Genomic DNA, 22,702 nt, shown 5'->3' with positions numbered 1-22,702 from the left:
TGGGGGGAGGTGTGGAATTTTATATTGGGTTTATCAAAATGTCTTGTATAGATTTCAGCCTCATTGTATGTATTTATTTATTTTTACTTGAACTTAAATTTTTAAATGAAAAGTCATTTTGACCTTAAAAACTGAACTTTTTTCATTCTGGAAATGTCAAAATGGGAAGTGTCAACAATTCTGAAATTTAACAGGAAACTTTGTCATCAAAACTGAAATTGTTTGTGGGGAAAAGGTTGGTTTTGAATTGGCATTTTTCTGATGAAGAAATATTTTGTTTCCAAGTTCCTGAGCAGTTCTCCTTACTATGTCCTTGTATGACGTGTGACATAGACACAGACACTGGGGGCAGATGAAGAGCTAGCCACGTTCTCTCCTCCCTCTCAGACTTTCCTATTAAATTCCCTTTGATTTAGCTGTGGATCTCATGCATTCTTATCACTGATCCCCACTCACTTGTTGAGTGTGATTGCAGCTATGTTGTGAGTGGTAAATATTATTGTCCCTATTTTATGGAGGGGTGCACCAGGTTACACAGAGTCAGTGGCATAGTTGAGAATAGAAGCCAAGTATCCTGTGCAGTAAATGCTAAGAAATGCCTTCTTGACTTACTAGAAAATGAGTTTCTCCTTTGCTTTTCTGCCAAGACTCTTTAGTTTACATTTTTGTGGTTAGCCTCCAATGGCCAATGATACTGAAGTTAACAGTGGGCAAATTGGAGTGGAAGGAACAAGAAAGTGGCCTGAGCTTTCCCCAGAACACACCACACCCTAATAAATACACCTTAAACTTTTATGTACTCTCAAGAGCCTTGCAGTTCACTTTTAAATCTCAGCTGTCAATGAAATATAATCAACAGTAATCAGCAGATAGTCTTGTTCTGTAGACTTTGGTAATCATTAGCGTCATTTGTGTGGTACGATGGCTTATCTTTTAAAACACATTGGGATTTGATATATGAAAAGATAAAAAGCAGTAGTGAATTGGTCCAGTTCTGACTCTGATGATTTCATTTCTAACTTTAGCAGTTAGGCCTGAATGCTCTTAACAAATCAAGAGGTTTTTTTTAATCAAACACACTTGCTGGCTTTCAGGTTGCGCTGACCACATTTGCAGTATATGTCAGTGTGGATGAAAATAATATTCTGGATGCAGAGAAAGCCTTTGTCTCCCTCTCCTTGTTTAATATCTTAAGGTTTCCACTCAACATGCTTCCCCAGGTCATTAGCAACCTTGCACAGGTAAGGAAGGTCTTGTTCATTATTTGCTTCAAATGCAAAAAACAATGATCTCTCTTGATTTTAAACTGAACTGTGAAATATGACAATTCCAGGTGTCTCCCGTACTCTTTTTAATGTTCTTTTATTAGCACTGCACTATTAGCAGCCTCATTGCTGTGAGTGAGCCTGTGTTTTGTGGCATTTCGTGTGAGTTTTGCTTCACTTAAGCAAATTTACTTTATCTCAAAAATGACATAGCTCAGATCTTGACGTTTGGGATACAACCCATCCCAGGGAAGGAATGAGTCATGGTTCACGAACTCCACACAGTAAAAGCATGAGCCTGCTTCCCTTCCGACAGGAAGGCAACTGGTTTCTCGTTTTAAAGACTGTGAAATGATGCCTCCCTTTTTTTGTTAGACAAGTGTTTCCCTGAAGAGAATTCAGCAGTTCCTGAGTCACGATGAGCTTGATCCAAATTGTGTAGAAACCAAGGTGGTTACTCCAGGTAAAGAGGAGATGATGTGCATGTGTGTGTCTGTGTGGGTTTGGAGAGGGAGAGTGCATAGAAAACACCAAACTTGCAATATTTATCATTAGGCTACTTGGATTACAAAAGAATCAGTTCATGATAAAGTCATTGAATTCAGAAAGGAAGTCCTTTCCTGGAAAATGCTTGTTTGCCCTCGAGACAATGTGGAAACTACCAAGGTTTCTGGGCTGCATTTGCGAGGCATGAGCTGTTCCTTTAAAATGCTCTGTATTTGTAATGTAATGGTTCGTGCTTCGGGGCATCAGCTGATCATCAGGGGCCAGGCAGGGCCATGTTTGGCATTGCATAAATGCATAGGGATGATATGGAGGTTTTGGGGGGCGGGGAAGAAGGGGGTCACTTGCTTCTGTTGGCCACTGCCAGAGGCACAGGATCCCAGATTCAGTGGGAGAACGGTCTGATCTCATAAGATTCACAATGTGTTCTCTTGTAACACACCCTTGTTGTTCTTTGATTTAAAGACAAAAGATCAAAAGTTATTTTGTCTTCAAGATTCTAAGGGGGCAAGAGATGCAAGGCAGCTGTTGTGTGATTACTATTACATACCTACCATTCCACAAGGAGGTGATTAAAACCTGCCCATCCCTAACTTGTTAGGTTGGCAATGTAGAGCCGTTCAGAGGCAGGCAGGCCTAAACTTCTACATCGACCTCCCCAGCAAACTGTCAGCCTTTTACTGACTATGGAATCGTCCCTTGAGTTGTGGGATGTGATGTAATTATCACAGAGGGATATTGAAAGCTCTACTGGACGATTCAGGTGATAAGCTGCTCTAGGGACCAGTCCTGCCTGGGAGGGAGATAAACAGCTTTCTCATGTCTCAGTTCTACAGTTCTGTGATTTCACTTACTCTGAACAGTGTTCCCTTGTGACTGAGCAGATCACAAATGTTACTTCCCATGCCCAGAGAAAAGGGATGCAAAACTTCCGTAGAAATAAACGCCCTCTAACTGTTCTCCCTTCTCAGTACAAAAGCCTCACTCAGCACCATTATGCGCAAAACTTTTTCCACCGTCTCTCTTCTGTTCTGTTGCACAGGCTACGCCATCACTGTAACAAATGGGACATTCAGCTGGGCAAAGGAGCTCAAGCCATCTCTGAAAGAGTAAGGTTTCTTTATACAATTCCAGTACAGCATCAACCTGCTTCCCTCTGTTTGTTGTCTTTAGCGAGATCCATTTCAGGGTTGTTTAATTTTAAACCAGTAGTGTGTTCGATTTCATTGTTACAAAGTTATATTATCCGATCTCCTGCACACGTCTTTGTTTTATAAACATCAGAGCAGTTTGCTTGTCCAGTGTTGTTATGCTATACAAAGCCTAAATATTACAGAGCCTAGAAACTGCAGTGACTGGCATATCATAGGTAGATTAAGGGACAGATGGAGTAAATTAATATCTAATATAGATAATACATATTTACTGGCCCAATCTGTTGACTAGGCAAATCAGATTATCTGATGGGCTGCTGGTAGTGCTCTTAAGAGAGTTGGGATGTACATGTTGGGACGTAAAGACTTAAGTTCATGGACATGAGAACACTTTTTCTGTTCTGTTAAGGATTTTGTGTCAGACCCATCACCGTGATATCTCAGGTCTTTTTGAGAATCTCGTTGCAGCTTTCTCCCCCAGCCTCCCAGTTTGGGTTTCACTCCCTGCTTGAACAAAGTCAAATCTAATTGTGGCTAAAAAGTTGCACATTTTGCCTAGTTTCAGGTCAAAATCAAAGGCACTCATGCAACTGTGTGCTGAACATGTTATAAATGCTTAAGGAGAAACTTTGGCGTGGCTCAGACCTGCTTGAAAAGCTCAGGTTTTGCAAAAAGCTCAACTTAGCCAGCCTGTGTTTTGTAACAAAATCTGAAACCAGGGGAACTTCCTTCTTCTGGAGTTTCATTCTGAAAGATCCATGCAGCTGTAACTAGAATTATTAGCCACCAAAATTACTGTCCCTTAAAATGCTGGTGAGGGGAATATGCTACTGGATATGGAAGATAGTGAGGAAAGGTTTTGAATTTTGGTGGTCAATCCTGCTTTGAATGCTTTTTTGAAAGCCTGGCTACATATGAAAAACTCCTGTAGGTAATGAAAGGAGTCTGAGGAATGGCTCTGGTCCCAATCCTCCGTCTAGTTCTGTGCATATGGGGCTGGCTTTGACTTCAGAGGGGCTATGTAAAGGTAGAGGGGTCCGATCATACAGATCTGCTGGAGGATTAGGGCCTGAGTCAAGACTTTAGACCATTTAAAAAAAAAAGAAAATTATATTTGTAAGCGTTTTGCTTTCCCCTGTTATGTCATTGTCCATTCTATTTACTAGCACTATAAATATTTTAGTTAAATGGCTTAAATGTCTTTAAACAAGGCACTTAATCCCTCAACATTTCCAGACAGGTGTTCTTGCTGAGAAAGGCCCTGAAATCAGCTGAGTCCTTCCAAAAAGGTTATTAACCCTTTGTAACCCAATAAACTGATAGAATTTGAAAACAGGGTCTTATAATGGAAAGTATAGGTCAGTCTTATCTATAGGCATTGCTACCAGCTCTCCTGATACTCTCAATGAATTTGGTGCATATGTAACGCTGACAGACCCCAATCGTCAGCGGGCGGGATCGAACCTGGAATCTCTGGAGCTTAGTGCATGAGCCTCTACTGCAAGAGCTAAAAGCCAACTGACTGTAGAGCAAACTCATTAATCTCTCTAAGTGATCTCGGTGCCACTAGATGGGACAGAACACCACATCCAGGAGGCATGTGGGTTACACATACTGCAAGGGTAATGAGGAAATTGTCCTGAATCATAACAGGGGCTCCTATGTGCTACCGCAGTAAAAATAATAATTATAATAAGCATGCTTAAAAAGAAATCGGGGGAGGGGGAACCAACAACCCAGCTACATTTACTGTATCATTTTATGTGCATTTACTGAGGTAGGGGGATTGTCAGTGCGTACATCAGACCTGACAAAAGGAGCAGTAATGTCTTTAGTAAATGAACGTTTAATTAATTTTCAGCCTGTTTCCTCCACAGTATAAATTTGTTGGTCCCCAGTGGTTCTTTGGTTGCTGTTGTTGGCCATGTTGGCTGTGGGAAGTCTTCACTGGTATCAGCTCTTCTTGGTGAAATGGAAAAGCTAGAAGGACAAGTGGCAGTGAAGGTGGGTTCTAGTTACGATGGTGCTTCAAAATAATGTATTAACACACCTAGCATATTGTATACATGCACATAGTGTATTAGTGTATGTCCGCCTGGACAGAGAATTCAGGGCTGTCTGTAATTTTACCAACTTCTCTGCATGCTTGTTTGGGTTTTGCTCATAACTGTTCAATTTAATCAACTGTAGTGGTTTTTCCTGAGATTTCTACTGTACGTCAGCAATTAGTGCATGTGTATGTACAATTCATGTGTACTGTAGTGTGTGACTGTGTATGTGCATATTACATATAGATTTGAATTAGCTCTGTAATTGCAAATCACAGCTCATTAAAGGTAAATCAATTCCACAATGAATAGTAAATCACAGAGCTTTGGTTTTTTCATTTTAGGGATCTGTTGCTTATGTTCCACAACAAGCTTGGATTCAGAATGCCACCCTGAAAGATAATATTTTGTTTGGCCAACAACATAATGAACAGAAGTACCAAAATGTCCTGGAGGCCTGTGCTTTAAAAACTGACCTTGAAGTACTTCCAGGGGGAGATCATACTGAGATAGGAGAGAAGGTAGGGCCCTTAACAGCAAACATGCATGATGATGGCTGCTCTGTCTGTGCAATAGAAATAATGCTTTATATTTAGACCCTGATCCAGCAAAGCTTTTAAGCAGCTGCTTAACTTTAAACTTATGTTTAAGTCCATCCTATTAAACAAAGCTCTTAAGTATGAGCTTAACTTTAAGTGTGTGTGGAAGTGCTTTGCTGACTGGGGATCATAGACCTGATCTTGTGAGAGACGGCGCGTCCTCCACTCCCAATCAAGTTCTGAGTGTGATAAGGAATTCTGTCCATGGCAGTTTCAGAATCCAGGCTCCTTCACATGAAGGGAATGTGATACAACTCACACCAAGCATGGCAGAGGATCCTCTCCTAACTCTATTCAAAATAGAAATCAGCTTGTTACACAACTGTTTCCCAAACTAAAGATGGTTTTGCGGAGGCTCACAGGTTTCATGCCAGCGTGGGCAGTGTTGCGCGAACGTGAGTGGATATAGTGAATCACATGGAAAGCAGGAACAATGTGGCAAAACGTTGCCGTTTCAGCTGCATCTTGCTTTGAATTTGTGTTTTGTGTCTTGTTTGGCAGGTTTTGGTTTTGGTTTTTAGCAGCCCCATTTAAGCATTCATTTGGTTCCAGGGCTCTTGTAAGTTGCTACAAAGAATTTTCCATTTGTAAGTGGCCAAATTCTTTCCATTCCGATAGCAGTGCATGCTCACACAGCTTTCTTAGAGTTCCATTTCCCACTTCAACTCTACCTGTGCTATTCTATTCAGGCCCTTCTACTGTGCCCATTACCTTAGCATCTGAGTGCCTGTGAACTGTAAGGATATCCCTGCTATTGCTTGGATTAAATTGTGTTGTAGGTGATGTATTTTGTCTTCTCCTTCCACCTTGCAGGGCATCAACCTCTCGGGTGGCCAAAGGCAGAGAGTCAGCCTTGCTCGCGCTGTGTTTAGTGACGCCGATGTGTACCTGTTAGATGACCCTCTTTCAGCTGTGGATTCCCACGTTGCTAAGCACATCTTTGACAATGTTATTGGACCAGAAGGGGCACTTAAAGGAAAAGTATGCCTGTGCTTGGATTCTCTTTTTTACACACACACACTCTCTCTCTCTCTCTCTCTCTCTCCCTCCCCCCCCACCCCAGAACTATCAGGGGGATGAACTGGCCTGCTATTTTAACACTGGGAGTTGAGTTCTGAATAGCTCCCTGATTTCTTCATTTCATTGTACTTTTGGAAAAGGTGCCCATTGCCAGATTCTCAGTTGAGAGCTACTGTTTTGACATGCCCAAGGGTGGGGATGTGAAAAGCTCTTAAGCTTGGATAGTGTTTCTTCAAGTCCTGTGGAAACTTGCTCTCCCCTGGAAACTGACACCTGACACTGCTGAAAACAAAATATATGGAGGAATTTAGAGCAGTACTGTCCTTAGTGTTGCTGGTCACTGTCCTGGGGCAGCCCGGGGTGGGAGGCGGGGAATGTTCTGCACCACTTAGCGTGTCCACAGAGCCCTGTGGTATTCTGTTGCCTAAAGGTCGCTGATTCAGGGTCTTGTCAGATCTCCTATGCAGCATCACGCTATGTCAGAGCTCAGAGGAGAGACCACAAGAAAAACAGTCTTACAGGAAGCAGTCTTGATGATTCAGCAATTGTCATTCGCCACTGAGTCCGCACTGAGCTAGTTTCCCACTGTGGTGTTAGTGGGCTGCTACCTCTTTTAAAGCCAAGGTCCTGTCGCCAGTAAATACTTCTTAATTCTCTTCACAAGAGTCAGGGTTTTACACCTAGTGTCTTAGCCAAATTCCATTACGTTCTGTCTAAATTCCTCCTGATATTTCAACTGTATCTGATATTCATTCTTTATCCTAAAAATGTTATATAGTGATTGGCTGCATGTTGTTAAACAGCTGCAGCGTTCCACCCCAGAGGTGGCTTGGTAGCACTGACTTGTTTCATTCTCCCATACAGACCCGAATGCTAGTGACCCATGGCATCACCTTTCTGCCTCAGGTGGACCATATTGTGGTCCTTGTGGATGGCAAAATCTCTGAAATGGGATCCTACCAAGAGCTTTTGAAGCAAAATGGGGCTTTTGCAGAATTTCTTCGAAATTATGCACCTGATGAAGACATAGAAGAGGATGAGCTAACAAGTACAGCAGTTCTTATTCATCTTAAATCATAGCTTTTGTATCAATCAGGTCATGAATTTCCCTACATATAAATGTTACCTGCTCCTGCGATACATGCCTGTAGGGAAATGTAATAATCCATCCTTAGATTCCTTTATTTTTCTTGCTAGTAATGAAAATGTTATGTACCATGAGGAGTTTTTTTTATGCTTACTAAGCTGTCATGGTGTAAATTAACCCATCCTGTGTATTGAATGCAAGTTGGTAATACTGACGTTTAAGTAAGCAAACCTATTTCTTTCCTCTTGCAAAAGGACTTACCCAATCTGCCTGAGGCTAAGTACTTGTATTCTAAGATAATGTAAGAAATTACTTTTCCTCCGTGTTTTTAATACAGAGAAATCCTTTTTACAGTTGGCAAAGACAGGATCAGTGGGAAAACGTAGTGCCCTTTGGACTCTATTTTTCCAAAGGGGTACCCAGAGCACAGTATTTCTGTTACATAGCATGACACAAATGTAATTTTAATTAGGATTTCTTATAGGCCTAATTTGTCCCTGATTAGATGGTGGAAGATGAAAGTATTTTGGCAAATGTTTCGTATGTATGGCTGTATTCCCATAATGTTTGGCAGCAGAAGTGTATGTCCTGACAAACAAGATGCCAGAGGCTATACACAACCTTCTAGCAATAATTTATAGCAGCTTCCTAGACTCTCAGTCCTTCATCCCAAGATAATGGGACATCAGGGCAGGTTCTGCTCATGAGTTTGGTTAAAACTAATTACAATACTACTGCGACTTAGCTCTTACAGCACATAGGTTCCAAAGTGCTTTACCAACATTTAATCTTCACAACAGCTCTGTGAGATGGGAGCGTTGTGGGGAGAGAGAGAGAGAGGCATAGAGGGGATGTGAATCAGCCAAGTTGCAGACGGAGCTGGTGTCAGAATTAGCTTTAGAAATCAGGAGCTCCTTGCTGCTAGTTCTGTGTTCGGATCACACTTTTCTCCAGAATTGCAAAAGTTACCAAACGCACTAGCTCCCTGCAGTTACGCAGCACTGCAGTGTCAAACAGACTTCTGAAGCCACTGTCAGCTTCATAACGCTTATCCTTCAGCTAGCATATTTGCCTCTGGATTTTGACACCAGTTTCCTATAAGCTGCCTTCAGCAGAAAGCTACAATACAATCTTCTATTGCAGTGCTGGAGGATGAAGAGGTCTTGCTCGCTGAAGATACACTCAGCAACCACACTGATCTGGCAGATAATGAGCCTGTGACAAACGAGGTCCGCAAGCAGTTCCTTAGGTAGGCCTGATGTCCCCTTGTGAATAAAGCCCTCAGCTGAGCTGAAGCACGTTTTGAGGAGCCTGTCTTTAACACAAGCAGCTAATTAATGTTGCTCTCCAGTCTGACCCCACTGTACTCTGCATCTTTCAACATAGACTTTAGTTTCCTCTTTGTATTAAAGCCTCCTGCGTCCTTTTAATTTAAATGATAACACATAGCACAGGGGACAAAACCTGTACTCCTATGAACCCCTTCATGAGAAGTGTATTAATATGAGCAATTTTGTAGTTTTCAGACGGTGCCGCCATGAATATTTGCACACACACAGCTTCGATCTGCTGCTGATTAGATTAATAATATGCCTTTGCAGTAGCACCTTTCATCTGAGTATCTCGGAACTCTATAAAAGCATTAATGGATGGAGCCTGGCAACACCCCTGGGAGGTACTATGGGTGCTGTGAGCCTTGTTAGCTCCATTTTACGTGTGTGGAAACAGAAGAAGAGTGAGATTAGGCACCCGAGTTTCAAAATGCTGGCCTTCAAATTAGGCACCTAAATATGCCACCTGATTTTCAGATGTGCTGAGCACTTGCAACTTCCATCGACTTCGATAGGAATTGTCTTCTCAACGTCTCTGAAAATCAGACCACGTAAGTAGGTGTCTAGCGATGGATTTGTGTGTCTGACCTTCGGCCACCCATGTATACACCTGTGACTTGCCCACAAGTCTCAGAGGGAGTCGGGCAGAGCTGGGAGCTGTGCCCCAGTCCTGTGTTTGAACTGCTATGCTATGCCTCCGCTCCACTAATAAATCCATTGTTTCAACTAGGCAAATTAGTGTGATCTCGTCAGAGGGAGAATGTCCCAAGAAAATGTCCACGAGAAAAAGAGTGTGTGAAAAGAAGTCTGCAGAGCTGTCTCCGCCACAAAAAATTCTCACTGACAAGCTCATTCAGGCAGAAACCTCTGAAACAGGAACGGTAGGGGGCTGTTGGTTTTTTTTTTCCCTTATTTTTCTCCAACTATAAAAGGTCACTTTTTATTACATATATAAAAAGCTATTCTATTAAATGTTTCATTTAACATATAGAGACATTGGCATTGCAGAAGCCAAAAAGACTATTGCATTTGTCCTACTGGAGTAGGCTGTTGCTTCTTTAAATCTAGGGTCCTTCCAGCAACTTCTGCACCTGGCCTGTGCTATATATTTAGGGGAGAGAATTTCTTCCTGGTCCTGCTGTGAGCATCTTATGCCCTGAAGTATGATGTTTGATCACTCCATCTTCACTCGGCTTAGCTCTAAATGTTGTTTGTTTCAAAGTGATCAAATCCCTTTTTAAATCCAGCTGTAGGATTTGATTCTCACCACCTGCAGTAGCAAATTCTATGGGCCAACTTCATGCCATGTGAATACATGTTTATTTTAATTTAAATTTTAGCTTTGGTTACCATTTGAGAGAGATTTTTGTTTCACACAAATGTTGAGACAAGTATGTATTGCAGCCTGTTTGCCACATTGGATTGGGAACTATGATATATTGAAGGATGACAGGTTAAATTGGGGGTGGAGGGGATTGAGAAGATTGAGCACAGGAAAGAAAGAAAATATAATGAAAATAACCAGGGAGTTTGTATCACCAAAGAAGGCTCTTAGAATGTCACACAACTGAGCAACAGTGCGAGTATTTTCTACATGTTAAATGCTGTAGATGCTCAGTGTCACAGACATCAGGGGAGTTGTTGGTTAAGCGTTATTTGTTGGTGGTGTCGATTTGTCTTTATGAGCTTTTGAAAAGCACCTAAATCAATGGGATTTGTGTATCTAATAATCTCCCCTTATATTCTTTGAGATTTCATTGGGGCCCCTCTGTCCCTTACCACAGTAATGACTTTTTGAGCCAGAGTTGTTAACTTGGAGATAGAACTTTTACCCTGTTACTTTGCTTCACAAGTTTCTTTTGTTCAAGTGCTTTTGTGTGATTTCCCCCCTTCCCCCCCCCCCCCGTTCCCCCCCCCCCCCCAGCTTTTGGCCAAGACTTTCAAAAGTGACTCAGGAATGTTGGGTGCCCAACCTGAGATGTGGTAAAGATTTTTTCAAGGGGTGCTCAGCACTTTCTGTAAATCACCCCAAATCACTACTCATTCCTGATAATCTTGACCTTTGCCTTCTATAGTCCTAGCTCTGCTTTGCTACCTTTCACCCTATATCTTTAAACATTGTAATAAAATACAGTTAGTTGGAAAAGAGAAAAGAGATCTGAATATTTCACAGCAATCACCATTGACTCTCAGTAGAGATGCAACAGAACTACCTGTTTTAAAGCAGCGACCTGGATTTTGAGCTCAGTCAGATAAATTGCACTCCCTGCACTACAATATGTTAGTATTTTTGGCAATTTCCAGTTTACTAGGCCATCTACTGGAGAAATTTCCTCTCTGGTCACTCTTGCTATTTCTGTGAACTCCAGACAGCAACTGAATGTACTTTGTAAATATATTGTGCTTTACAAACTTACAGGTAAAGCTGACAGTGTTCTGGCAGTACATGAAGGCTGTTGGCCTTGTGACTTCTTTAGTTATATGCTTCCTGTATGGCTGTCAGAATGCTGCTGCGATTGGGGCCAATGTATGGCTCAGTGACTGGACCAATGAACCTGTCATAAACGGCACTCAGCATAATACAAGCATGCGAGTCGGAGTATATGCTGCTTTGGGACTCTTGCAAGGTAAGAGCGTTTCTCCAGTTAATACAGTTAAAATATTTAGCTGCACCCTCGCCGAGCAAAGAGGAGAATACTGGGAAAAGCGTAACAATAGCCACGGGGGGCTCTGAGCTTCATAAACTCTGTAACCTGAGCAAGGGCATGGTGGAAGTGAAGGAAGGATTAGAAGGCTGGAGAATGATGGAAACTGAGAAGGAGGGGAGAAGGGAAAGAGGCTGAGAAGTACAGGAAGGTGTGAATTCCTGGATGGTAGAGTTGATGCAGAGGTCAGGATTGAGGCGCACTGTGTGGAGGACTTGTAAAAGGGCGAGGGAAACTATATTTATAGACAATAAGGGTTGGCTGTCTGGATCCTGTAAGTAATCTCACTGAAGTCAATGGTTAAATCACCCAGAATGTACTTGAAGACTACAGGGCCCTGATGTAGTAACGAGGAAAGTCTGCTGGCACAATAAAAGCTGCTGGATCAGTAAAAGTCAAAAGCTGCATCTTGCGAATGGCGTATTCACAAACCTCTGCAAATTTCTTCTTTAACAGGCCTGCTAGTGCTGATCTCTTCCTTCACCCTGGCAATGGGTGGCATCAATGCAGCTCGAACACTCCATGCTGCACTGCTGGAGAACAAGTTTCACACCCCACAGTCTTTCTTCGACACAACTCCCACAGGCCGAATCATCAACCGCTTCTCTAAGGACATATATGTGATTGATGAAGTGATACCACCCACTATCCTGATGTTCCTAGGAACCTTCTTCACCTCTGTGTCAACTATGATTGTAATCATATCGAGCACTCCGCTCTTCGCTGTGGTTATAATACCTCTAGCAATTGTATATTTCTTTGTACAGGTAACTATGTCTGACTGCCAACCTGATGATCATTATGGTACTGTTCCTACTCTTTTTAGTTTAGAGCACTTAATTTAGGAGCTTGGAACATATTATCTCTGCACTGATATTACTGGTAATGGCCTCCCCTGGGCAGTGGTAGGAGACTCGTCTTTTTAAATCTTTTGTTTAGCTTATAAAAAAGATCAGGAGGTGACTTGATTATGGTGTTGTAAGTACCTTCATGGGGAGAAAATACCAGGCATGAAAGGGCTAATCTAGTGGAAAAAGGCATAAGAAGAACCAATGGCTGGAATTTGAAACAAGACAAATTCAAGTTAGAAATAAGGCACAAATTTTTAACTGTGTGACTGATTAACCACTGCAATGAACTGTCGAGGCAGGTGCTGGGTTTTGCTTCTTTTGATGTCTTCAAATTAGGACTGGATTCACTTCTGAAAGATATGATTTAGTCTAACAAAAATGATTGAAGAAAAGCTGTGGGTAAGCTTGAAAGCTTGTCTCTTTCACCCACAGAACGTGGTCCAATACCAAATATTACCTCACCACCTTCTCTCTAATAACCTGGGACCAACATGGCTACAGCGATACTGCGTACAAATGATTGGACTTTGTTACAGGGGAGACTAGGTGAAATTCTCTGGCCTGTGTTATACAGGAGGTCAGGCTAGATGATCACAAAGGTCCCATCTGGCCTTAGGATGTATGAATGGGTCATGGAGACTGAATTCCCTTCTAACTCCTACATGCAGGGCCTCTAAGTCATGCTAAAGTCACATTAAGTGGGCATTGGGGCAGGCCTGCATTGCCATTGTATGCTGTATCTGTGGGTACAATTCTGAATTTTTTGGTAGGTTCACAACTTTTTGGCAGTGAGATGCCATTTTCCTTGATTGCATGTGGATACAACTGGGGCCTGATCCAAAGGCCACTGAAGCCAATGGAAAACCTTTAGAGAGTGGCCTTGTCACTATTATTTAAGTAGCCGTGGTTAATCACTGTTGTTCTTTACCGTTAGTGTTAACGTCTGGACTATTTCAGGTATAATTTTATTTTCTTCATTCGCATAAATTACTAATATTTCTTTTGTGTGTTTGTGTTTAACTATGGCAGCGGTTCTATGTGGCTACCTCTCGCCAGTTAAAGCGCCTGGAATCTGTCAGCAGATCCCCCATATATTCCCATTTTTCGGAAACAATCACAGGGGCCAGTGTCATCCGAGCCTACGGGAGAGAAAATTCCTTTGTACACCTAAGTGACTTGAAAGTAGATGAAAATCAGAAGTGTTATTTTCCTAGCATTGTTTCCAACAGGTAAAACCAGCACAGAGTGGTATGTCATCCTTGCTGAAGTGAGCATATATTTCCATAATCCTTCAAGTGATCATTTACCCTTCTGTTTGCTTATTTAACAGGTGGCTGGGCATTCGAATTGAATTAATAGGAAACTGTGTTGTCCTGTTTGCTGCCCTCTTTGCTGTGTTAGGTAAAAACAGCCTGAATGCTGGCCTGGTAGGACTGTCGGTATCCTACGCATTACAGGTGTGTATAACGTTGCTGCGGGATGTTGCTAAATATTAACTCATACAGGGCACTATTATATGACGGAGGTTAAATAAGCACTCCTAAAAGCCTGAGTTAATAGGTGAGTAGTGCTGTTCAGGGTTATAATAGTAATAGCTTACATACACATATATAGTACTTAAATCATGGCCACGTGCTACACAAATGCATACAGTATATAGGACTTGCTTCCCCCACCAGTGAAATATGGTCACCTTTAAGATGGATCACAGTTGTTCTTTAATAGCCCACAGCAACATTGCACAATGGTTTAAGACAGGAAGGGAAGAAAATTATCTTATTCCAATGACGATCCATAGGGAGTTAGGTAGGCAGGATATACTGTACTTCCCAAACTTCCTAGTGAGTATCCAGGCTCTCCTCCTAGGTCTTTACATGCCTATTTCCGAGACTGCGTTTTCCCAGCGTGCTCGTCAGGCTGCATTCAGGCCCTTTCGGGGGGTAGGCTATTTCTGGATCACTAGATTTTTTTTTATTATTATTATTTTGGTACTGTTTAAGGAGACTTGCACATTCCTTGTCCAGACATGGTGTAAAGGTTTTTTGACAGCCACATGTGATGGATTTGGTGGCGGCCTTAAAGATTTGCTTTGCTAATTCTTGAGTATGTTTGATCTATTGAAATATTATGCGGGATACAAATGACATATTGATCAATGAGCTTAGTGTAATTGTCCCTGTCTGCCTTTCTGTAGTTCCACTGTAGCCTTGGGCAAGTGGTCACTATAGGTATGGTAAGCCTCATTTGGATGAGAATGCTGGCTGTGGATGAAATTTTTAAGGACCCTGCAGGTGGCTGGTAGAGGGCAGGCCCAGCAGAAGCGACCCAACTGAGATATGTGGAGTAGCCCTGGTTCCAGCGGGCAGAGTGAAAAGTTGCTGGTTGCTTAAGGTCATGAAGAAGGTGTAACTTGTTGCGGGAGGCCCAATTTGCAAGGTCTATTTCACTTTAATGAGATTCTCTGTAGGTCCATCTGGTATGGTGGTTATTAAAGTTTCCGTCATAGATGGAAGGATGCTGGAGTGATGGTAGGGGAGGAGCAGGCATAAAACCCACCAGATACATGGCAGTAGAAGGTCTCTCCAAACAGTGTTGCCATACATCTGACCAACATCACTAAAACAGACCAAAGACAAAATATTCGAAGGGTAAATCAAAAAAGAGTGGCATCAATACAGGCAATCTCCACAGCTCAAACCCAAGATGAAAACTCCAGGCAGTCTTGAGGGAAGAAATAGAAAAGCACTGAAATCAGTGAAAATAGGAAAAGCATGCAGCTTTGACAGTGATATCACAAGAACTACTACAACATCTTGGGAAAATAAGTCAGCACTGGTTGTCCATCTTCATCCACGACATGCTTTTCAAGAGAAGAAGAAAACTGGAACTGTCTTTTTTGATCTGACAGCAACTTATGACACCATCTGGCACACTGGTCTGCTGTACAAGATGTCAGGAGTTCTTCCTGGATGAGTTGTCATGGCAACTGAGCTGATGGCTCTGAGACAGACATTTTTAGCTGGCTCTGGGCCACAAAATCAGCATCTGGAGATTCCAGAAAGGCAGAATCCTGCCAGGCTTAGTGCTGGCACCAACTGTATTTAATGTATTCACCGGTGACCTACTGAACACCATCTCTGGGCAGCTCAAGGACACTGACTGTATCTGCTTGGCCTCAAAGGTCCATGACTTCCAAAAGGTAGAAGAAAACCTGAACAGTCATGTGACTGCCACAGGGGACTATTGCAAGAAATGGAGACTGAAACCAAGCACATCAAAAACTGTATCAACTTGTTTTCATGTACACCATGGTCCGAGCCAACTTGAGCTTAACATCAATCTAAAGCCACTGTACCTAGGGTCACTCTGGATCATGCACTGACCTCCAAATACCACCTCACAAATGTAGTTTAAAAAAAGATGGAGAGCAGAAGCTGTCTCCTGAGCAAACTGCTAGGGTTCACCTGGCAAGTCAGTAGGCAAACACTGCATAATTTGGGGCTTGTTCTCTGCTACTCAGTTGGCAAATATCATGTCCCAGTTTGAATAAACTCGGTCCATGCTAGCCTAGTGGACAGAGCTTAATCATATCATAAGAGTTATCAGAAGCACACTGAAGCCAACAAAACTTGTTACCAGTCCTAGTCAATATTCCTCCACCTAATATCTGATGTCAGAATGCAGCCAACAATCTGATCACCAAGATACGGCAAATTCCAAACCTGCCACTGTTCAGGGATATATGGGATGTGCCCCACCACTGACTATGTAGCAGAAAACCTCTCTGGGCAGTACTGCATGTTCTCCATCCAGCTGATAACATCATCAGCTCACTGCAGCAGAATGGGTGAGAAAAGCCTCTGCCACTACCAGGAACTCCCACATTATCACCAGACCAGATGAACCCGCCTCTGGAGTGACAAGCTTAACAGTTTCAGGTGTGGTGTGGTTCCTTGTGCCCAGCCCAACCTTGCTTGAGGCATCCAGGACAGCCCACTGCATCTGTGATGTTGTGGAAAGTGCCGTGCACGTGCTGAATGGTCGCTTTTTTTGTGTGGGGCTCCCTGGAGGTCTTTCCAGGCTGAACACTGCTGACTCAGAGGCTGACTTATTGACTCAAGACAATTTAATTGTTCCCCTCTGCCCCTCTTTAATTCCCTGTCACCACCACCCTCACTGTTCTTGCTATAGGATCTATAGTGACCATGAGTGGTCAGGACTTTTAGGCCTCATCTGCAAACTAATACTGCTGGAGCACTGGTTCAATACTGATTCAGAAGAAAGGGGGCCACTTACTGAATCACCAGCATGGATATGATGGAATTACAGCTCTAGGTGCTGTGACAGTACCATTTAGATCAAACACCCTGAATATATATATATATATATATATATATATATATATATATATATACACACACCAATAATTACTGCTTGTCTATTTTAGGTACTTATGTAGGTCCTATTACTGTAGTATCTGAGTGCTGCATAGTCTTTAATGTATTTATCCTCACAGTGCCCCATAAGGCAGGGCAGTGCTATTGTCTCTGTTTTACAGATGGGAAACTGAGGCACAGAGAAGCAAAGTGACTCACCTAAGGTCACACAAGGAGTCCGTGGTAGAGCAGAGAACTGACCCCAAGCTAACACCTGACCACTGCACCAGCCTTACTCCCCAATAAATACTTATCCCTTGTAATCTTTTGTTTCTTAATTTATATTTCATTGAATGTTTTTCTTGAAAATAAGAGGAGAGCAGAAAAAAAGACAAATGAACAAAAAAATGAAGGGAAAGAAAGGATGGTGGGGGGCAAAGAGAGAGACATCTTGGTTTCCATCGTCTGGGGATCAGTCAAAGATTTCCAAAAAAATTAGACCAAATCTTTTTTTCTTTAAAAAGGGACAATCCAGATGCTAAAACAGTCAGGGAAAGGCCTTCAAGAACCTGCCGATAATCGTTGTTTACAAGACCTCTCCATTCCGAATGCCTCATGAGAATTTGCAGTAGGTTAGATGTTCGCATACAAGGCTCCTCAAAATTCTACGGATTTAACTGGCAAAGGCAAAGTGAAATGGTGATCTGTAGGTTTGACCCTACTGCTTGAAAACATAGTCCATCCTGGTCACTTCCAGTGGAAGACTGGCCAAGATCAGTATACTTTACTGTAATTATTACTTGCATTGTGATACCACTTAGAGCTCCCAGTTAAGATTGGGGCCCCATTGTGCTAGGCATTATACATATGCACAGTAAGGGACAGTCCCTGCCCGCAAAAGCTTGCAGTCTAAATACATAGACAGGCAGTAGGAGGGAGAAATGAAGTAGTAGTATTCCCATGTTAGGGATAGGGATCTGAGGGACAGAGAGACAAGGGTAGAATCTACGAAGCAACTTAAGCTTCTAACTTCTGTTTAGCCTCCTAAATTCTGTTGATTTCAGTTGAAATTAGGAGCCTAAATAGAAGTTGGGAACGAAAGTAACTTTGTAGATTCCACCATAAGAAATGATTTAACCAAGGTCACAGAGCAAGGCTATGGCAGAGGTGGAAATTTAACCCATGTCTTCCAAGTCCCATAATTCCTCTCTGTAAACTTCTTGCCCTGTGGTCTGTATCATTCTTAACATAAAGTTAATTATGTATATTGTAGTTCAAGAAGTAGCTGTAGAAACAATATATAACAGACCGATATTAGAAACAGCATTTTTATAAAGCATACTTTTGCTGTTCTTCAAGGGGTAATATTTTACTCTTTATATTGTCCAGGTGACAATGTCTCTGAATTGGATGGTGCGGATGACTTCGGACCTAGAATCCAACATTGTGGCTGTCGAGAGAGTGAAAGAGTATTCAGAAACTGAGACGGAGGTCAGCTACTGAACTGTTCACAATTAACATGTTTATTCTCAGAAATCCATAATTTCCATTTGTTTCTTTCAACACTTAGACAGAGGAGGACCCTACTCTGAGGACCTGATAGCGTAACCTAGACAAATATGATGTTCTAGACACTAGTTTGGGTTTGTCTGTACTACTCAGTTTTACTGTCTGTCTTTATTAACAGGTTGTAACATAGTTGATGCTAAACATGAGCCCAAATTCTCTGCAGTTGTAAGTGGGAGCAACTCCATGGAAGTCAGTGGAACATTTTTCATCAACAGAAAACTTGGCCCACAGTCCATTTCTGCGTATAATATTGTTAACACATTGTTCATAACCATGGGTTTTAACTTTGCTCATGAGCAGGGTTGTAACACAATTCTCCGGCTCTATATAGGTTCTTCTCTTAACCACCTTAGCCGGTTCTCCTGTCTCCCACATTTTTATTCAGAAGCACACCTCAGTCCTCTGCCCCCAGTGCTAGCAGCTGAGGCAGTATGCTATTGTTTCCCAGCTTTTCTCAAAGCACGCTGACATAAACATAGTTGTGCAGCTTGGTAGATAAATGGTTATGCCTGGAAATAGGCTGCTCTGTCGACGTTTCGGACTTGATTAGTTGTAGTTCAGAGGAATGTAAGGATTAGGGTATACAGGACAAGAGAAGGTGCTTGAACTTGATATGGTAGCAGAGAGGAGGAAGCCAGACAAGATACACAAGAGTGCATTATGGACCAGATCCTCATCTGGTGTAAAATGGCACAGTTCCGTTTAAGGAATCTGTTTTTCTGGCTGCTTATTCCACCATATCAAATAATAAGCAGACAGAAGGGAATTAGTCTCCTGGTGAGATTTTAGTAACCCTAAAAGTTTAATATTTTAAATCGCAGCCTGCAACTTTTAAAAACTTAAGGGAATAATTTCTAGCTACTGTTCTCCTTTAGGCTCCCTGGATAATTGAAAACAAGAGGCCACCGGAAGACTGGCCAACACAGGGGGAGGTGGAGTTTGTTGATTACTCAGTAAGATATAGGAAAGGCCTGGATCTGGTGCTGAAAGGCCTCAGCCTCAGAGTGAAAGGTGGAGAAAAGGTAGAGTACAGCCGTTTATCATATGTGAATCTGTTGCTGATGGTACACGTGGGATTTGCAATAACAAAAGTGGATGGGCTGGATCCTCAGCTAGGCTAAATGGGTACAGCTCCATTGAGGTCTATGTCCATTTACACCAACTGATAATCTGGCCTGATGTGTTCACAATGCCTTAGAAGCATCCCGTGAAGTTGCTACCACCGCTGTCTCTGCTGAGTGAAGGAGGGATTGTCCATTCCTGAATAAAGAGAGATTCCAGTCAGTTTCGATGTCTGACAACTCTTGGCATGGGTGGAGGTGATCCTGTTAGCCCAAATGCCTCCGTTCTTCTTACCCAAGCATCCAGCAAAGGCTTTATCTTGTGGGCTTTGCTCCTTCTGAGTATATTTGAAAGTGCTGGGCCTTGCATGGTGTTCCCCAACAACCCTATTTTGTTTCTCCTGGGAGATTCCCCCAGTTAGGAAGCTATGGTTAAAAAAGAGGGAGAATAGCCCTTGAGCTAAGCATCCAGAATGGGAGCCACCTTCTAGATGTGAGAATATGTATTTTGCATAATGACATCATCAAATTCATACATTATGTACCTATTTATAGTTGATATTGCTCAAATTCTGGGAATAATTTGAGACACATTTGACATAAGGCCCATTAGGGAGTAAGCAAGATCACAGTAAGGTTCTAGTCTCTCTTCTTAGCATCAGATCTTGTATAATTGCTCCTTCAGTAAAGCTAATACCCCATTTATAAATGTGCTCTGTTCCTAATTCTCCCATGCGTGTTTTAGATTGGAATTGTTGGAAGAACTGGAGCTGGGAAGTCCTCCATGACCCTCTGCCTCTTTAGGATTTTGGAAGCTGCAAAGGGAGAAATTAAAATAGATGGGGTGAGAATTTCGGAGATTGGTCTTCACAATTTACGATCCAAGATAACAATTATTCCTCAGGTAAGTCAGTGCCTCTCTGTATGTCTCATAGTAAAGGGCATAGGCACCAACTTTTCCCCGGCGCTCGTGGGTGCTCGCGCCCCCCAGCCCTGCCCCAACTCCACCCCTTCCCTGCCCCTGCCCTGCCCTCATTCCAACCCCTTCCCCAAAGTCCCTGCCCCAATTCCACCCTGGCCCTGCCTCTTCCCGGAGCACACTGTGTTCCCCCTCCTCCCAGCCGCGCGAAACAGCTGTTTCGCAGCGCAAGCGCTGGGAGCTAGGGGGGAAAAGCGGGCACGCAGCACGCTCAGGGGAGGAGCGGAGGCGGAGGTGAGCGGGGAGCTGCCCGTGGGTGCAGAGCACTCACCGATTTTTCCTATGGGCACCTGTGGTAAAGGGTCTGAATTCTAGTAACTTAGCAAACAGCAAATTACCACGTAATGTATCCACAAAATCAGTAACTGATCATTACATATGTGCACACATCTATGGTAGAACAAAGTTGTTTTTCCATGACTCTGTTTTATAACACTCCCAGTTGAGGATGCTTCAGATGTAAATTGAAAGTCAAGGTAAAGGATTTAACCAAGCTGTGAAAAAGGACCATAGTGTAGGTAACTGTTCCCTATTGGACTTCGCAAAAAGTAAACAAGGCAACTAGTTCTAACCTCACCCTATGATTGGGGTTCTTAAGCTCAGCAGAAAGAACAGTGGAAGGGTAAGTTAGTGGCCTGAACTATGTCCCATTTAATTTGACCCTTCTAATAGCTACATTGTTTTAAAGTTTACACATTCTATTAACACTGTGTAATTATTGGGGGTGACTTATTTTTTGTATAGTTTAAATGTTTTATTGGATTTTTACAGGCTAAAATATAGCAGGGGAAAATATCCTACTTGCAAAGGCATGCCCTAAACTCTTTAAGTGTCAGAAAGATCAGTTTGGGGTGTGGGCCTCACCCTCCAAACACTTTCTTGCATGAGTTGCTTGACTCAGAAAAGAAGTCCTATTGGACTCAATTAATGGCACAGCTCCCACGAATAAAGTTACCCACGTGGAATGGGTGCTGTGCCTTGTTGTTAGGAAATGAATATTGTTCTGACATTCAAGGAATCCTCATCAGGCCTATGGAGCCATGCTATAGCCTTTGAAAATCAATATCCTTTTCTAAGGGGAGTGATTGTGAGCATGAAAATATTATTATTTAACATTTATATTGTGGTCATTTCTAAAGGCCGCAAGCAGGTCAGGGCCCCGTTGCACAAGACACTGGACAAATATATAATAAGCATCAGTCCCTGCCCCAAAGAGCTTACAGTTTAGGGGTGGGCAAATAATTGATATTTTCAGTTCAGTTGCCGACCTGACAAATCCACAAAAAACTCCTGTTTCGGGTCCACTCAAATTGACCTTTTTTTGGTGGCTTTTCTCACTGAAAGAAAAACAAAACCAAATAAAAAAATTTCAGGTTGCACAAAATGTTCCACTTGACCAAAAACTAAACATTTTGCTTCATCTTTGGGTGTTTTTTACCCTTTTAATTTTTTGGGAGGTGGGAGGAGCCTTGTTTTTAGTTAAATGTAGCTAAATTTCATAACAAAACATTTCAAAAGAAAATGTCAGAACATTTTATTTCTAAAATGTCAACATGAAACATTTAGACTTTTTAAAAAAAAATAATTTCTTTTTTCCAGCTGAAACTATTTGCCAGCTTCCACCCAAATTCATGAACAGTTCTGAACATCCCAAAATGGCATTTTTTGGCAAATAAACTGTTAGCTGAAAAAAATTCACCCTGCTCTATTTAGAATATGTTGTTGCTGAGCTGGGACCTTGTATTTCAATGTATCTTAGTGTTTCTATGGCACACAGATAGGATAATAATAAGCTAACCTATATCCTTTGCTATGAGAGCACAAATGTTGAGGCTCATTTTGATGTTTGGCTTATTGTGGCCAAATCCATAACAGGTTATATTTAAGATGCTTTTAGAGCTGAAACTGAAGCTTGCTAGGTCTTTGGGATGTGGTCCAATGCCTACTGAAATCAATGAAAATACAGCTATTGATTTCAATGGGCTTTGGATCAGGTTTTAGTGTGCTAAGACCACAGCTGCTTATGCTAGTCATAACTTCTTCACTGCTATCTTGTCATCTCTCTGTTAGTTTTATCCACCTATTGTCCCTCACCATATTGTAGATTGTAAGACCTTTGGGGTACGAATTCGTTGTTTGTTCCATGCCTAGCA

At 42.2% G+C, this 22,702-nt stretch overlaps 1 protein-coding gene across 3 annotated transcripts in view; it reads left to right on the top strand.

The window, feature by feature from the left end:
• Positions 1-22,702, top strand: part of ABCC3 (ATP binding cassette subfamily C member 3) — an 80,233-nt gene that overhangs the window by 51,139 nt on the left and 6,392 nt on the right. The window contains exons 13-28 of one of the 3 annotated variants that reach the window (XM_077833841.1): positions 1,095-1,241; positions 1,641-1,728; positions 2,812-2,878; positions 4,801-4,927; positions 5,316-5,492; positions 6,384-6,551; positions 7,455-7,638; positions 8,821-8,926; positions 9,739-9,889; positions 11,428-11,635; positions 12,170-12,480; positions 13,594-13,793; positions 13,895-14,021; positions 18,330-18,431; positions 19,385-19,531; positions 20,316-20,474. In XM_077833841.1, coding sequence (XP_077689967.1) covers positions 1,095-1,241; positions 1,641-1,728; positions 2,812-2,878; positions 4,801-4,927; positions 5,316-5,492; positions 6,384-6,551; positions 7,455-7,638; positions 8,821-8,926; positions 9,739-9,889; positions 11,428-11,635; positions 12,170-12,480; positions 13,594-13,793; positions 13,895-14,021; positions 18,330-18,431; positions 19,385-19,531; positions 20,316-20,474 — 2,469 coding nt within the window. The remainder of the gene's footprint in view (positions 1-1,094; positions 1,242-1,640; positions 1,729-2,811; positions 2,879-4,800; positions 4,928-5,315; positions 5,493-6,383; positions 6,552-7,454; positions 7,639-8,820; positions 8,927-9,738; positions 9,890-11,427; positions 11,636-12,169; positions 12,481-13,593; positions 13,794-13,894; positions 14,022-18,329; positions 18,432-19,384; positions 19,532-20,315; positions 20,475-22,702) is intronic. The other 2 variants (XM_077833842.1, XM_077833843.1) reach the window with 2 other exon arrangements.

This window comes from Eretmochelys imbricata, chromosome 14, assembly GCF_965152235.1.
Source record: "Eretmochelys imbricata isolate rEreImb1 chromosome 14, rEreImb1.hap1, whole genome shotgun sequence".
Lineage (NCBI taxonomy): Eukaryota > Metazoa > Chordata > Testudines > Cheloniidae > Eretmochelys > Eretmochelys imbricata.
This window is presented reverse-complemented; position numbering and strand designations above follow the sequence as displayed.